Source organism: Pseudonaja textilis, chromosome 2, assembly GCF_049901715.1.
Source record: "Pseudonaja textilis isolate UNSWEBS1 chromosome 2, rPseTex1.2, whole genome shotgun sequence".
Classification (NCBI taxonomy): domain Eukaryota; kingdom Metazoa; phylum Chordata; class Lepidosauria; order Squamata; family Elapidae; genus Pseudonaja; species Pseudonaja textilis.
The window spans coordinates 127090384-127107247 of NC_141991.1; the positions used below are offsets into that span (position 1 = coordinate 127090384).

General features: G+C 39.1%; 2 protein-coding genes across 2 annotated transcripts in view; one reads left to right on the plus strand and one right to left on the minus strand.

Moving 5' to 3' along the window:
* CERS5 (ceramide synthase 5) overlaps positions 1-9355 on the plus strand; it is a 45445-nt gene extending 36090 nt beyond the window's left edge. The window contains exons 9-10 of the mRNA XM_087922989.1: positions 927-1083; positions 7257-9355. Coding sequence (XP_087779115.1) covers positions 927-1083; positions 7257-7403 — 304 coding nt within the window. The 3' untranslated portion in view covers positions 7404-9355. The remainder of the gene's footprint in view (positions 1-926; positions 1084-7256) is intronic.
* Positions 8966-16465, minus strand: COX14 (cytochrome c oxidase assembly factor COX14). Its single transcript, XM_087922990.1, has 2 exons — positions 16310-16465; positions 8966-9354 (listed from the first exon to the last, which is right to left on the minus strand). The coding sequence occupies exon 2, from the start codon at positions 9347-9349 to the stop codon at positions 9179-9181; it is 171 nt and encodes a 56-aa protein (XP_087779116.1). The 5' UTR covers positions 9350-9354; positions 16310-16465; the 3' UTR covers positions 8966-9178.
* Between the last annotated feature and the right edge of the window lie 399 nt (positions 16466-16864).

Below are 16864 nucleotides of genomic sequence, written 5' to 3' on the forward strand. Positions count from 1 at the left end.
CCTTTGTTTTATACATCACTCAATTAATTCCCCTTGTTCATAATAATATTTAACATGATATAGTCATTTTAATTAACACTTTAAATTAATAATAATAACCTCTTATATATACTTTAAAAAGATTCCGCATGTTATTTACCTTATCTTCTAATTCAGTTATTCTTCCAAATATCATATTATAAAAAACTGATGTTAATTTAATTTAGTTTTTACAACAATCTTCGTAGTACTTTCATATATTCCCCCTTTTCATTTTTATTATTTTATTAATATTACTACCCATTATCTTGCAGAATCCCTTTTTGAAGTCCATAGCTAACTTTGTGTCTCGTAACTAAACAATTTCTTTTCATTTTTACATGTATATGTGGATTTGAGGGTGGGTTGCAATTACCAAAATATATGTCTTTAGATTTTTACAAAGGTAAAAACCAGCTGTGGGTTTTAAAAGGTCTGTGGGCTTTTCTCCCTACATTTGGGGGGGGGGGGTTAAATGCAGACCCTGGCTGCCTTTTAGGTGCTCCTTTCCCCCCCAGCTTTTGAGGTATTGATTTATTTAAGTTTTGTTTAGTCACCCATCTTAAACAACTTTTCTAATTCTGTGAGACTTATGCCTTCCAAATCCTGAAAATCATTGAACGAAATAAAACAGAGCATGTTCTCATTTAAGGAATTGGTAAGCAATTCACCAGATTACGGTGGGGAAAAACCAAGTGGAAAGAAAACTTGTCTTCACAATTACCTGCTGCTATATCAGCACTCAGATTTGAGGCATTTTCGCTCTTTGTGGGTAAGGGTGGGGAGATGTAAATGGGAGAGAAGTTCCTGCTGATTTAGATAACCTGTTTCTGATTTAGAATTTGTTAAATCTTGTTAAAGTTCAGAATAAGACAATGAATGCAAACCTCTTCTTGTTTGATTTCTAGGATATTGAATAGTACCATGTTTGAAAGCTGGGAATTAGTTGGCCCCTATCCATCCTGGTGGTTGTTCAATAGCCTTCTCTTAATACTACAAGTATTACATATAATCTGGTCCTACTTCATCATTCGCATTGCCTGCAAAGCTATGGCACGAGGAAAGGTATGCATGGCTAATTTCATTACCAGAAAAATGAGTGTGGCTTTCATTTTCTTCACAATGTCTTTTGAGTGAATCACTGAAGAAAGAGGGTTGCCACCTCACTGAAGGTTTCCATCCTAAATTATACTGTAATGCATACAATAGTTACATTCTGTACTGTAGTACTCAGCAAATATTATTTCAGACAAACTTGACTCTAGTAAATACCTAGGTTCATTAATATTGTTTTCTTGACAGCACAATGGAAATGGTCTGCCACAGCTTTCGTCCATATTTTTTTCAACTTCCCATATTAACCTTTAGCACTGAGATTTCCTGGTAGTCTTTCAGCTAAGTGTAAACAAGGTTCAACCCTGCTTAGAGCTTGGATGTTTGTTTGTTTTTTGAGATCATCAAGGTCAGCTAGAATCAGATCAGTTTTTCATTGCCTTTTAGTCATGTATGTAGGACTCAAGTTGAATTTATTTAAAAATACCTGTTTTTTTCACAGTTCTTTATTATACTGGGAAAGGAAACCGGGGCAGGAAAGGTAGAAATAAGCGGTTGTCAAAGTTGCGACAGTGGGGAAGGATTCCTCATGGATTAATATATTATGAAATATAAATAATAAGGGCACTTGCTTATGAAATCATTCCACCATGGAAGTATTGAGCAATTCAGTTTTTTTTAATAATCTGGAATTGAATCAGCTGTCCTTCAAACATTGTGTAAACGAATTATAACTGGTGGTGTTTTTATTCCTATTATGGGCCAAGCCCACCAGATGCAAGCTATGGCCAGCTTCATGTGAAGGGGGATGAGACTCCTTCAACCATCCCTGAACTCCTTGCTACATTCTCTCTGTTCCATTTTTGGAAATGCAATCCTAGTGATCACTCCTTGGATAGGGAAAGATGCCAGTTCTGCTTGTGTGCTTAGAGGTCTGTGTAAAGTTTAATTAATGTAAGGTAAGCTTATGTTATTGGAGCATATGGCTTTATAAGTGGGCATCAATTATCTAGATAGAACAAGTTGCACCTGATAGGAAGAGAGTTACAAACTCATGCTGGGTTATGCAAGTAACTGAAGCTATGTCTTTTGCTTGGAAGAAATGCTTATCAATTCCCCTTTTGACTTTCAAACCAAGCTTTTAAAATAAGAATTACGAAAAACAAGCTCCCAAGGTATCAAATATTGCAAAAGTACAAATACATGGGACATCATGTAGAGCCATGGTGGCAAAATGATTAGAATGCAGTACTGCAGGCTAACTCACTGCTCACTCCAGGAGTTCAATTCTGACTGGCCCAAAGTGGACTCAGTCTTCCATCCTTCTGAGGTCGGTAAAGTGAGGACTCAGATTGTTGGGGTCAATATGTTGACTCTGTAAACCGCTTATGAAGCCACTATGAAGCAGTATATAAGTCTAAATGCTATTGCTATCATGCCAAGTGGCTGCCATAATTTTTTAAAAAACATGGAGATTACATGGCAAAAATGTCCTAAATTCAGATTTTATACTATCAGGGGAGAGGAGGGGACTCTCACTGAAAAGTCACAATGCATGTTTATCTTTTGTGAAGTTTTTGCTCTAATATGAAAAGAATTCTTTCAGATTAATTATTCTCTTTCATGCTTCTAATTATTAAAAATGAAGAAATTTAGAGTTAATCTGAAATTCATCTACTTGCTAATGAGACAGGGTTAGGACCATAACTGTTAGTGTAGAAGGGGAAAAAAAAAGATTTTTCAAAAGCTTTCATGAGAACAGAGAAATATCATCTCAGGAATAATCACAGCACAGTTTATTGAAGCATTATTTAAGAACCACCTATGTAAAAACTACATTTCACATTTCAAAATAATCTCTCAGGAATTTGTGCCATGAGAATATCTAAATCCTCCTGCGGGCACTGCATTGGTCGCTGATTTGCTTCTGGGTGCAATTCAAGGTGCTGGTTGTCACCTTTAAAGCCCTTCATGGCTTGGGACCAGGTTATCTGAGGGACCGTCTCTTGCCAGTCGCATCTGTTGTGGGTCCCATCTTGGAAGTGAAAAGGGGCCTGGTGGGTGGCGCCGGACCCCTCCCACGCCCTGTTTTGGGCTTAGAAAGCCTCTCTGAAGCCTCTTGGAAGCCAAAATGGAACGCGGGGAGGGGGTGCTGCCAGACCCCCCCCCCCCCATACCCCATTTTTGCTTCCAGGAGGCCTCCCTACACTTACCGGGGAGCCAGATGGGCTTTGTGGGGACTCCTGGGTGGGGAGGGGAGGGGTGGGAGGGGAGGGGCCAGCTGGTAGTCAGAATTACTGGTTCACTGAACTGGATGCCTAATTAACAGCCAGTTCGCTCAAACTGGCTGAATCCCACCCCTGGTTTTTATTGTTTTAAATGTGGTTTTTTTTATTCTGCAAGCCACCTTGAGTCGCCATGGGCAACTAGGCAGCAATATAAATTCAATAAATCAATCAATAAATCCCTTAGTTTACGTCTGAATACAAGAGGGAAATAATGTTTCGGATAAACAAACCAAACTATCTTACTCTCCTGAACCTTTCTTCCCTTTGTATAGTGACTATTTTAGGCCTGTGTCTGCAGTGTTGCTGCAAAAATTGAGATTCTTGAAATCTGTAATCTAAAAGATTGCTTGCTTGGGAGATAGCCCATTGAGGCAATGGCTTTTTGTACGCCAAGTCTCCTGATACAATAGAGAGATGGTTTAGTTATACATGCTGTAAAAAAAAAAGCTTTAAGCATCTGATGTAATGTAGGAGAGGGCTTTTTTGCAACGTAGGAAAGGGATTGTACAATTTACAATCATTGAACTCATCATTATATACTGGAATCTAAATTATTTATGATTAGAGTGCTGAACTGGAGTCTCAGAAACCAATATTTTTACAAATATAAGCAATTCTATTCCAGTATTATGCATTTATTTTCCAAAATAACATTTTTTTAATGTTTGGATGGTTTTTCTCTACTGAGTATTCAAATTATCCTCATTTTTCTGTTTGTATCTTCCTAGTTCTATTTCATAGTTACTAATTTAAAAGCCTATGTGTGTATTTCTGTTGAATGGCTACAAGTAATTTCCAAGTTGGGGGGGGTCTCTTTGGTTTTCTTTCCTGATCAGGTTCCTAGTCAGGAGTGGACTCTTCCCTGTATTCTCCATTCTCTCTCATTCCTTTTCTCTGTACCAGACTGAAGCTGTATCTCTTCTTTTTTATGTAAGTGCCATCTCTGCTACAGTTGTAAGGGGAAGAGGGAGGGCTGCCTTCCCACCCACCCCCGCGCTTCCTGGGCTTTAAATGCTTAAATCATCCCAAACTAAATCTCAGAGCTACCTAATGTCAAGTGGAAACTGCTTCACACGTCTCTTTTGAATTGTTATTATTCTGAAAGCCACTTGCAGGAAATTCAAAGCTTAGACTAGGAAGTTATAGTCTTCAGTATTATTCATCTCTGTAACCACTTGTATTCCTTTTAAAGTTATTTTTATTTAATAAATATTTTCTTTTTAAAATAAAATTAAAAAAATAGGAAAGCCAGATATCATAAAATGTTAAAATATTTTATTTTAAATCACATAAGCTTTACGATGAAAAACTACAGTGTGCAAAATATAAAATCCTGGTCATTTCATTGCTTCTCAAAATAATACTTTTGGTCATCTTGGAAAAGTTAAGATGAGATTTTACCAAACAGGTATTGTATAGGGCCCACAATTCCAGGTCTCTTCCTCATGATATAAAATGAGGGAACCTGTCATAATGCCCTAAGCACATAGAACCAAGCCATCATGGTGTTTAAAAGTTAAAATTGGGATAACTTTTAATTGGAATTGGCACAGAAATCCAGAATATAAATGCTTTATAATATTTTCCAATTGTTTTGTTACAGCTGCTTCAGAAAAACAATGCTCATAAATTAAGAATAGATCCAGCCTTTTCTGTTTTCTAATGTGCAAGAAATTTCAGGAAAGAGCAGGATATTTACAGCTCTAAAAAGTAGGTCTGTCCAATTGGCCTTAGCAATCATTAACTTGCCACTGGTATGGCTTTATTCTGATTTTTATATGCCTTGTTTAGGCTGTTCAAAGTGCATACACCTGGCTGAGAGTGATCATGGGTGAGGCTAGTTTGAACACATCCTACCCTTCTTAGCCTTGCTAAATCAGAGATTTAGATTTGTTCTAACCCTAAGCAAGTGTTCAAATGATAATATAAAATAATTTGTTGGCTCTTTAGAATTTTAGCAGTTCAGCCTTGCTTATTAATCTCAATTAATGCTTTTACGTTTCTTTCAGCAGCAATATATTGCCACCTTGCAAGCCAAACTGCTAAACCTTTGAGGTTTATGGAATTCTGCTTTTCTTTCCCTCTTTCAGTTGAATTAAGATGTTGATAGGCATTCCAGTATCAATCAGTCAGCTGGTCCATTTCTGCTAATGTCAAAACTTTTCTCATTCATTCATGCATTAGTAAAATCAAAATTATGGCAATAATTACTTTTGCTGTTATTATAGTTCCTGATAAAACATTTTCAAAATGTTTACTAAAGTGATGTAACTGTAACAGTGCAATAGAATTACTTCTGAATTACTATACTGGGAAACAGTGCTATATTTGGATCAATTTGAGTGATTTGGAATGTAAAGCCCGTTTCCTTCAATGTTTGATACAATTGACACAATTTTGTTACCAGGTTATATTTTCTTACTATCAAGTTCATTCATAGATTATATTCAGGAAAATAAATGGTATGCATAAGGTTCCTATGTATGTATTCTATTCAGGTTACTTCCATTTCAGTTTAGATGTCTCTCCTGATCTCTTTATTGTGATTGCCTTCATTATATCAAAATATTGTTGTTTTATAGTTTATCTAAACTATCTCAGTTATTCACATTTTTGCAATTTCTTTGAGATAATTATCAAAGTGATATTATAGTGAGAATTAAAAGAGACAACTCCTTCATCACCAGGGTCAGCCAGGAGCTGATCATGCGAAATGTATCCTATCATGTAAATTATTTTCAGATTTGTGAATTTGACAGCTGTGAATTTATTGCAGAATATTTCTGTTCAGCTTTAAATTAAATTTGGTGGATATGTTCAGTTCTTTTTCCTTTCCCAATTTAATGCATGTTGATTCTGAAATGATCATGTATACCTAATAAAAAAATTGTACTCCAGGATATTCTGCTAATACAAACATAAGTACAGAAATACTATGAAGATATTTTTCTGTAGTTCTAGGCTGTCTTTTGACAAATTCTTCAACTGTTATTTATTATTCTACAGCTACTTGCTTCTTTTGTATTGCAAGCTGAGATGTGTTTCCTGTTTCAGGCCAGTCTTTTCTCAATTGCTTTGTATCTGATTATTTTGTGGCAACATAGCTCTGTGGTCCCCATGATTATTTCATTGACTTAATATAAAAATGGGAAAAAGATAAAAGTGTAAAGAGATGGGCTATTTTTTTCCATTACTTTGCTTGACCACCTTACAGTGAAACAGATGAGATCAATTCAGAATAATGGTTGGGAATTATCTATCTTCTCTTGTGATGCTGGTTTTTTTCAAGATAAATTATGGAGGATCCTCTCTTTCTTCTGAGATGTTTTGTTGGGCAGGTTATGGAGCACTTAGTCAGATCAATCTGGCTTTAATTTTGCTATCATCAGCTACATGTATTTTAAAGATACTTTAAATATTCTTAAGAACATTAAATCTATTTTAGTTTTTAAAGCTATTTTTTATTAGTAGTACATTTATTAGTAGTATGCTAACATTTTGATTGTTAGCTGTGGTGTCTTTGAAAGAGAAAAGGCAGAAAATTTGTTATTAAAATGTATTCCAGTAGAAAATTTAATATATAATTAATGCTATCTGCTCTGTTCACTTATAGTAGAATGATCTAAAACTAGCATGTTATTATATCTATGATTCTGCCTCCTTCAATATTATTTTCATTATTTTTTCAGCAAGCCTTGCTCTCAAAGAACACTTGATTATTTCTGAGAGGCTGTTCAGTTTCCTGGTGCTGTTGGTCTTTTTCTTAAGTTGTTCAGTTCCATAATAAAATGTCTAAACCATACCATTGAAAGAACAAGCATCTACTATATATGAGTCTGTTTTTAAACTATTTTTTTAAGTCCTTATTTGTGGTATACTTTTGCTTCTTTTTATCAGGTATTAAGAGATGAGCGCAGCGATGTGGAGAGCAGCTCTGAAGATGATGTGACTTCAAACAACAGAAAAGGAATTATTAACACTTCAAGCAATGATTGCAATCGGATAAATGGCCATGTAATTAGTGACCAATGGGCAGAAGAGTAAAAACAGGGGATAGCTGCCCCACAATCCAAAGATTTGAATACAAATATCTAGAAATGCCCAGTTACAAGAAATTTTTAATCAACTGCCTCACCACTCCCAAATCCTCTAGCGAATCTGAAACAGGACAGCACAGGCAGTTTTGCACAGGATGAAGAAGCTGTTTGCTAGTGCAAAACGTTTTTCGACTTCAACGTTTAAAGAAAATAAGCCATTTTGAATTTAATGTTTGTTGAAATATGTAAGAGGAAAGAAAATAGGCTTCAGAATTTTTGTTTTTTGGGGGGTTAAGCTTGATCACCAACAGGTTTTGTCTGCTTTATGGCATTCCAGGATTTTTGGACAACGATCTATCACTCTATATTTCTTGTAGGACCTATTGGGCTACAGCTAAAGAACCTGGGGATTGTGCTACAGATAGATTGAAGGGTTTGCTTATATCAATGGCAAATATTTTTTTCCTCATGTCATCTTACTGAGTGATAAGAAAGATGAAGCTGGCATTTATTTGCCTTGAGTGATGCAGCATCTCCAAAGTCTTCATTGTGATTTCCTACAACATCCTCCTTTTCATACAAATTCTGGATTTGAGTTCATTTAAGAATTACAAAATGAGATGAGTAGTTTTCAGTGATAGGATTGTAGATAGGGATGACCAGTGTTTGTTGCTAATTGTCTCATAAAGATAAGTTGTGAATGTACCCATGTTTTCAGAAGAAAAGTGATATCCTGGATGAACCTCAATCTTGTGCGATACTGCTGGGATGCAGTGGCCATCTCACAGGGATTGGGTCTCCTGTCCCCACTTGCCTTTTATTCAGTGGTACTTCAAAGGAGATGGAAGATGGGGAAGTGTTGATAGGACTTGGGTTTTGGAAATCCCCTGAATTATCATCATTTTATATTATTGTTTACTCTGTGATTAAAAAATCCTTGATGAATAAGATCTCTATGGATTTTGTTTTATTGAGAAAGATAATTTTCGTTGTGGTTTTGGCATAATACTGCTTGCTGTTGTTAAAATTTAGGGATGAAAAAGAACCATCCATTTTGACACTGCAAAACAAATAGCTCAAGTTTGTGTCTCAGTAAGGCATGATTGCTGTTCTAACCCTACGCATGGTCTTTGGATGCTGTGGATGATGATCCTTTATTGGCTCCCAGAAAATTAAATATAATTTCTTTATTGCTTTTTATTTTTATTCTAGTGCAATGAAAATGCAAAACCATCTGCTTGCTAGGTAGCATATAGATTTAAAGGACTGATGGACTAGAAGGATCTAGCTAAAATCAGTTGAAGAATGGTCAGGGAATAAATCATCCAAGAAATTCACATCTTTCAAGAGCTACTTAAATTATTCCCAATTTTTCTCTCTTGGTGAAGAGCTACTTAAACTATTCCCTATGCCAGAATAAACAAGTTGTTGGAGATGTGAGATACAGATATTGTTTTAAAATTGGGAGAGGAAGTTGGTAAGAATGAAAAGCTTACTCTGGTCTAATGAGTTGGTTCTATTTGAGAGGAGTTTTTTTAAGGCCAGAAAGAAATGACAACGTATTGTAAATTATCTGTAAATAAATCTTTTAATGGTTGCTTCAGTTTCTACTGTAGGATTGAGAGAAACTGAGCAAAGAATTGAATGACTAGAATCATACAGCTATTTCCACTTTTTCAACACAATTTGAAATTCCCATTCTTCATGGCAGAAAATCCCAGAAGTTTGTGATAAAACATACCAGTCTTCCATTTATGACACATACTATGATGTGTTCAGTGTTCACTGCTTAGTATCATCAGCATTTATCCCTTGCTCCTTCAGTTGTATATTTCTCTGATATGCCCGATATACACCATTACTCAGGAGGTAGCCACCATATAGAGTAAGAAGAAACATGGAGCTCGAAAATGTCTTGTAGCCAAGGTCAGCCAGCTGCTTTGCAGAAATCATTTTTGCTGTAAAAAAAGCGAACAGCTTAATTCATAATTAGGACACCTTGGGGGGAACAAACAAGCCTTTTAAATACACTGCTCAAAAAATAAAGAACACAAAAATAAGACATCCTAGATCTGAATGAATGAAATATTCTTATTACATACTTTGTTTATTACATAGTTGAATGTGCTGACAACAAAATCACACAAAAATTATCAATGGAAATCAAATTTAGCAACCCATGGAGGTCTGGATTTGGAGTTACACTCAAAATTAAAGTGGAAAAAAACACTACAGGCTGATCCAACTTTGATGTAATGTCCTTTAAACAAGTCAAAATGAGGCTCAGTAGTGTGTGTGGCCTCCACGTGCCTGTATGACCTCCCTACAATGCCTGAGCATGCTCCTGATGAGGTGATGGATGGTGTCCCGAGGGATCTCCTCCCACACCTGGACTAAAACATCCCCCAACTCCTGGACAGTCTGTGGTGCAACATGACATTGGTGGATGGAGCGAGACATGATGTCCCAGATGTGCTCAATTGGATTCAGGTCTGGGGAACGGGCAGGCCAGTCCATAGCATCAATGCCTTCGTCTTGCAGGAACTGCTGACACACTCCAGCCACATGAGGCCTAGCATTGTCTTGCATTAGGAGGAACCCAGGGCCAACCATACCAGCATATAGTCTCACAAGGGGTCTGAGGATCTCATCTCGGTACCTAATGGCAGTCAGGCTACCTCTGGTGAACACATGGAGGGCTGTGCGCCCCCCTAAAGAAATGCCACCTCACACCATTACTGACCCACTGCCAAACTGGTCATGCTGGAGGATGTTGCAGGCAGCAGAACGTTCTCCATGGCGTCTCCAGACCCTGTCACATCTGTCACATGTGGTCAGTGTGAACCTGCTTTCATCTGTGAAGAGCATAGGGCGCCAGTGACAAATTTGCCAATCTTGGTGTCCTCTGGCAAATGCCAAACATCCTGCATGGTGTTGGGCTGTAAGCACAACCCCCACCTGTGGACGTTGGGCCCTCATACCACCCTCATGGAGTCTGAACGTTTGAGCAGCCACATGCACATTTGTGGCCCGCTGGAGGTCATTTTTCAGGGCTCTGGCAGTGCCCCTCCTGTCCCTCCTTGCACAAAGGCAGAGATAGCGATCCTGATGCTGGGTTGTTGCCCTCCTACGGCCTCCTCCACGTCTCCTGATGTACTGGCCTGTCTCCTGGTAGCACCTCCATGCTCTGGACACTACGCTGACAGACACAGAAAACCTTCTTGCCACAGCTTGCGTTGATGTGCCATCCTGGATGAGCTGCACTACCTGAGCCACTTGTGTGGGTTGTAGACTCCGTCTCATGCTACCACTAGAGTGAAAGCACCGCCAGCATTCAAAGGTGACCAAACCCTCAGCCAGAAAGCATAGGAACTGAGAAGTGGTCTGTGGTCACCACCTGCAGAACCACTCCTTTGCTGGGGATGTCTTGCTAACTGCCTCTGCTTTCCACCTGTTGTCTATTCCATTTGCACAACAGCATGTGAAATTGATTGTCAATCAGTGTTGCTACCTAATTGGACAGTTTGATTTCATAGAAGTGTGATTGACTTGTAGTTACATTGTGTTGTTTTAAGTGTTCCCTTTATTTTTTTGAGCAGTGTATATACATTGTATATATAACTTGTTAAAAGACTAGTGATACATGGATGTTTTGGAATTTAGCTGAATAGAAACCAAATTGTGGCCAAAAAAAAAATAGAATCACCTCCTTCATTAGAAAAGGCAGTTCTCTATTACTATCATGATCTTTAATAAGTGTACCTTTTCCATGCTAGTTGATAAAAAAGTTAGTTAAAATTTTATCTCTTACAGGTGTATAGGTACATAAATTTCATAAAATTACTTCACAAATAGTAGTGGAAGCTTGGAGCCAACTTCTAGCAGAGGTGGGTCAATCATCAATAATTGAGTTTAAACACACTTGGTATAAACACATGACCATCATCTGACAAAAAATAATAATTCACAGGGTACTCAATGGAACACTCAGTCTTTTGATTGTCAGTTTTCTGTTTCTAAATTCTGGAAAAAAAAAACATTTAAAACTGTTTCCTTAGATTAGGCATCTCCAAACCTGGCAACTTTAAGACTTGTGGACTTCAACTACCAGACTTTCTCAGCTGGCCATTTTGCCTAGGGAATTTTGGGAGTTGAGGTCCATAAGTCTTAAAGTTGACAGGTTTGAAGATGCCTCCCTTAAATCGAATGCAGCATCTCATTCAGAACATGACTGATTCAGGACAGCTTTTGTAGACAAGTCATACAACATGTTGTGCTAAAAACAAAAAGAGATGAACCTGCATCAATTTAAATGTTTGTGCATGTATACACCGAAACAGATGGACTGTACAATGGTAAAACAGCAGTTGGAACTGTAGGCTTGTCTAGATTAAGAAATTCCAGGAGTTATTTTTTTCGTGAAGAGCAATGAAATCTTCCCTTTAAAAGACATTTTGCTGTTTAAATGACAGACTGATAGCCCTGTATTGGCAATTCCTGTTTACATATGAAATATCTTAAGTTCTTGAACTGAGACAACCATGTGACCTGGATGATTGAGAATGTCTATAGACAAGCCTCCCACTGGATTATAGTGATGCTAGGGCAAAAGACTCCTCATGCAAAGACAGTTAAGAAAAGATGGCTAACATTTTTGCCTTTAAGGCCACATGTGATACTGGCTGGTGGGTCAGGAGGCCTAATAGATCAGAGGTGTCAAACTCATGGCGCCACATGACTTATCGGGACTTCCCCCCCTCCACTTCACTAGACCGGATGTGGGCATGGCCAGTGCATGAACCATCTGGCCCTCAGGCTGGCAGTTTGACAACCCTGTAACAGATGCACGAACAATACTTGATTATCTTTCTCAGCAGGTTGGTAGGTAGGGAGAAAAAGTTAAAGCCATCCCCCTGTGATTTAACAATGTTGAAGCAATTGTTGATTTTCTGGAAGGTGCAGCAAGCAACCAGAATCCTCTCAAGATAGAAGCCAGAAGCTCAGATTTCTTTTATTCTGTTAGGATGCTATGGTTCGTGGGTTTTGCAGTAGGAAGGTGATTTTTTATGAATAAATTGAGGATCCATTAATATATAAGCCAGATACAGGTTTCTCTCCTTTAGAATTCCACTGGCTGGACCTTTAAAAAATAGCCTGCAAACTATTGATAGTAAATTGGCAATGGCTGCCTGTAGAAGTTTGCACTGCAGGCAGCCCACTTAATGCCCAAGTCTGCATTAAATGATGGCAGTAATAAAAAGTGGTCTGAGAATGCTTTAGAAAATATTTCCAATATATAAGTTTAAATTATGCCAGCAGCCTGGAGAGGAGGAGGAGGAGTAGTTAGAGGAGACAAAGCATTCTTGACCTAAGTGCTTTATGGCTTTAAAGCTTATCAAGACCACTTCAAATTTTGCCCCAAAACACAAGCTGGTAACTGGCAGTTTAATAGTACCGTTGCAATGTGATCTTGCCTGTGAGTATCTTTCAACTATCTCACAGCTGTATTGTAGGCAACATGCTGTTTTCAGAATCTTTTAAGGGTTTTCCTGGGATTCGATGAAAGGCACACTGCAAAAACCAACATTTTGGAGTTAAGAAAAGATGTTAAAGTAAGCAAACTATTTTTCCCATTTCTTAGCAAGAATTACTTACTGCTAGTCAATACAAGGTCATATACACTCCCTTTTTTCTGTACACATAATTTGAAAATAAACATTGCAAACAGTTTGCGCGTGCATGCGCGCACACACGCGCACATGACTGTAACTTAAAATTGCTTTAACTGCCTTTGGTTTTCCAAGATGTAATACTGAACACATGGCTTTTTCTGATTACTCTAATCACATCCTACTTAGTAGACAAGCAAACTCTAAAAATAGCTAGTTTTTGGTAGACAGGCATAAAATTCCTCTTCTTGCTCTGATTGTTATATTTTCTATCTTCAAACTCAGGTCTACATTGAAAAAAAAGCTACCTCCCCTCTTTGTTTTTGGCACGCTTCTCTGCATTTTGCTCTTTTTCACTAAGCTTATTTTCCTAGAAACAAAACAAACCTTCAGCTATGTAACCCTGCCCAGTCCACTTTAGGTACTGTATACCAGCCTCTTATTACTCTTTACTAATGCCAGCACTACATCTTCAGCAGTGTGACATTTAATTTTCTAGTTATGACACCTCAAGTTCTCTCCCCAGTTGTTCTTCCCAGAGTCCCCCGTTTCTTACAAATTCATTTCTAATGCCAGTTCAATAGTCTTTTGTTTCCTATTACTACTTCCCAATCAAAGCTTATCTTACTAGATAGCACAAAATGTTTATATTATTGTCTCCATCAATACATAACATCCAGCAGGAAGCCATAGGTCAGGTCTGTCAAAACTCCAGCCCATCATGCGCTGGCCATGCCCACAGCTGGTATAGCAAAGGGGGGGAAAGTCCTGATATGTGACACCATGGTGACGCCAGTGAGTTTGACACCCCTGCTATAGGTGAATGCAAGCTTTCACAGTATTCCTAAATACAGAATGCTCAAATGGTATTGTTTTGGCAAACCTTTAGGCTTCTATTACCGAAGTCAATTCCAACTTCAATGAAGCAAAGACATTTGGTGGGCAAGATATATTACTGTTCTTCAGTCTACAGACTGAACATGCTCTTCTTTTAACATTTAAACTTTTCCATGTGCAGAGAACCTCCATCGAGAAAAGCACATGCTTATTTCCATTACCATTCAAAAGTAGACCAGTACAATATAGCTTGACCCAGATTTTTTTCCACCACAGCTAATAATAGATCAGTGTGAAGGCTGAGAATAGTAGTAGTACCGGTTTGGCTATTTCTTAGGAATTAACTTGGCCATGAAAGCAGTACATTTGAATAAGAAAAAGCAGCCATTTTTATTGAGCAACAATACTTAAATTACCTCCAATAAAATTAGTACAAATGGGATATGATCTCATCTAAATCTGTCAATATATGTGCATTATGTTTAAATCTGCACTTAACTGGCTTGAAGTCACACTGAATTTTGCAATTTGGGAAGGGAATTTCAATCTAGGTGTCCTCATGCTTACATAGAAACATAGAAAATTGATGACAAAAAATACCTAGTGGTCCATTAAAAACCCTTTGAGTTTTTAATTAGCTTTGCAATTTATTTTTTTGTTTTTAATTATTGTCAAGTGGTGGACATGTTTATCTCAAGCATAAACTCAGTTACTGATGATTGACCCATTAACCCCATCAAAAGTTGGTTCCAAGCTTCCACTACGCTTTCTGTGAAGTACTCGACAGTTCATTTAGTGACCAAAGTTACAACAGCACTGCAAAAGTGACTTATGACCATTTTTTACACTTATGACCATTGCAGCATCCCTGTGGTCACGTGATTTACATTTGGATGCTTGGCAACTGGCTATTTATGACGGCTGCAGTGTCCCAGGATCACATGACCATCTTTTGCGACCTGACAAGCAAAGTCAACGGGGAAGCTGGATTCACTTAGTAACCATGTTACTAATTTAACAACTGCAGTGATTCCCTTAACAAATGTGGCAAGAAAGGTCATAAAATGGGACAAAAATCACTTAAGAAATTCATGTTAGCAACATAAATTCTGCACTCAGTTATGGTCATTAAGTCACAGATTACCTGTAATCCTTTCTAACATTACTTTCCTTCTCTCATCTTCTCTCAACTTGGTTGAGGAAATACATTATAATTCAGTGTCCATCATCTTCAGACTCCCTTACCACATTCCTATCTGAGGATTATGAGATCTTAAAGGCACCTTGAAGGCTAGAAATCAAAAGAGCTCAAGTTCCTCAAGCACAAAGCCAACCGGGTGACCTTGGGCCAGTCACACTCTCTCAACCCTAGATCGTCTATCTCCAGTCTACCACACAACAGTCAACAGCTCCACACCCATTTGCACCATTTGGCTGATCCCGAGGACAGAGATAAACCTCCAGGTGGCCTCAACAATCCTCTAATAAAGGAATGCAAACGACCAGTGCAGAGGTGGCATTCAGCAGGTTCTGACCAGTTCTGGAGAACCAGTAGCAGAAATTTTGAGTAGTTCGGAGAACCAGCAAATCCTACCTCTGACTGGCCCCACCCCCATCTATTCTCTGCCTCCTGAGTCCCAGCTGATTGGCTGGGTCTTCTTTTGTTGCCCTGCACAGGAGAACGGAGTTGGAAAGCAGGTTAGTGGGCTGGGGAGGGAATGGGGATTTTGCAGTAACCTTCTCCCAGGAGTGGGGAGGGAATGGGGATTTTACAGTATCCTTCCCCTGCCACTCACATCAAGCCAAACCCACAGAAACGGTAGTAAAAATTTTTGAATCCCACCACTGGACCAGTTGTCTGCGAGGAATATAAATCCTTCTATTCCCCCCACCATTATCCAGTCAGAGCTGGAGAAGCTTCTCGGATGAGAAGCGAAACGTCTTCAAAGACAAAAGCGGAAAGGTCAGTTGCCTCTTGGGGAGAAATAAACCAACCAACCCACTTTTGAGACATCCAGGAAGGAGACACGAGCAAATCGCTTCCAAAATCTTGACACCCCACTCAAAAAAAAAAAATCTTGACGGACTCTTCTGCATGGTCACCAAGCCAGAATCAAAGGCGCAGCCCCCCCACCCCCCCCCCCCCCCCCCCCCCCCCCAAAAAAAAGCCCAACGGAGCTTTCTGGCTGTTACACAGACGGATCAAATGCGCCTTTTCCTCTCCTCCCCGCAGCTCTCAGAGAGTCAGGAGGACGAGCCCGGGCCGGGTTCTCCCCACGCCTCGTGAAGCCCAGGCTGCGAACGCGGGCAGCCACAACCTTCTCGCTGGGGCGGGCTCCGAGAGGTATTTAGTATAACGTTTTCCCTTCAACCGTCGTTATATACCCCCGCCGGTCATTAAACATACCCGCAAGGCTTTCTTCCCGCTTGCTCGTCTTTCTTTGCGCGCAACGCAGATTTCTTGCACTTCCGAGTTCAACGCGGCTGCGGAGTAACTTTCGCTCGGCTAACCCGGGGGAGGGGAGGGGGCTTTCCGATCAGGAGGAGCGTGGGGCGGGGAGTGGAGATTTCCGAAACCCTTGGCTGGCAAAACTGAAGGCGTCCGAGAAAGCTCCGTTCGCTCTCCTTTTCCTCCAACCTTCCTCCGGAACAGGAGCGTGAACGATCCCTCTAAAACTCAGTGTCTAAATCAGGGGCCCGCAAACTTGGCAACTTTTAAGACTTGTGGACTTCAACTCCCAGAATTCTCCAGCCAGCTACTCTCTAAATGGACCTGGGTTGGGTTTCATGCTCTCGTGCAAACTCAAAGATAGCAACCAAGAGGGGATTACTGAGGTGGTCGACTTAGGTTTCACTTGAGGAGGAAATGTTTTAAAACAATTTTTTTTTAAACGGCCTTACTATGCCATGCTTTTGTCGAATTAGACGCCGAAGCCACTACAACGTGAAAGGCCGCAAGTGT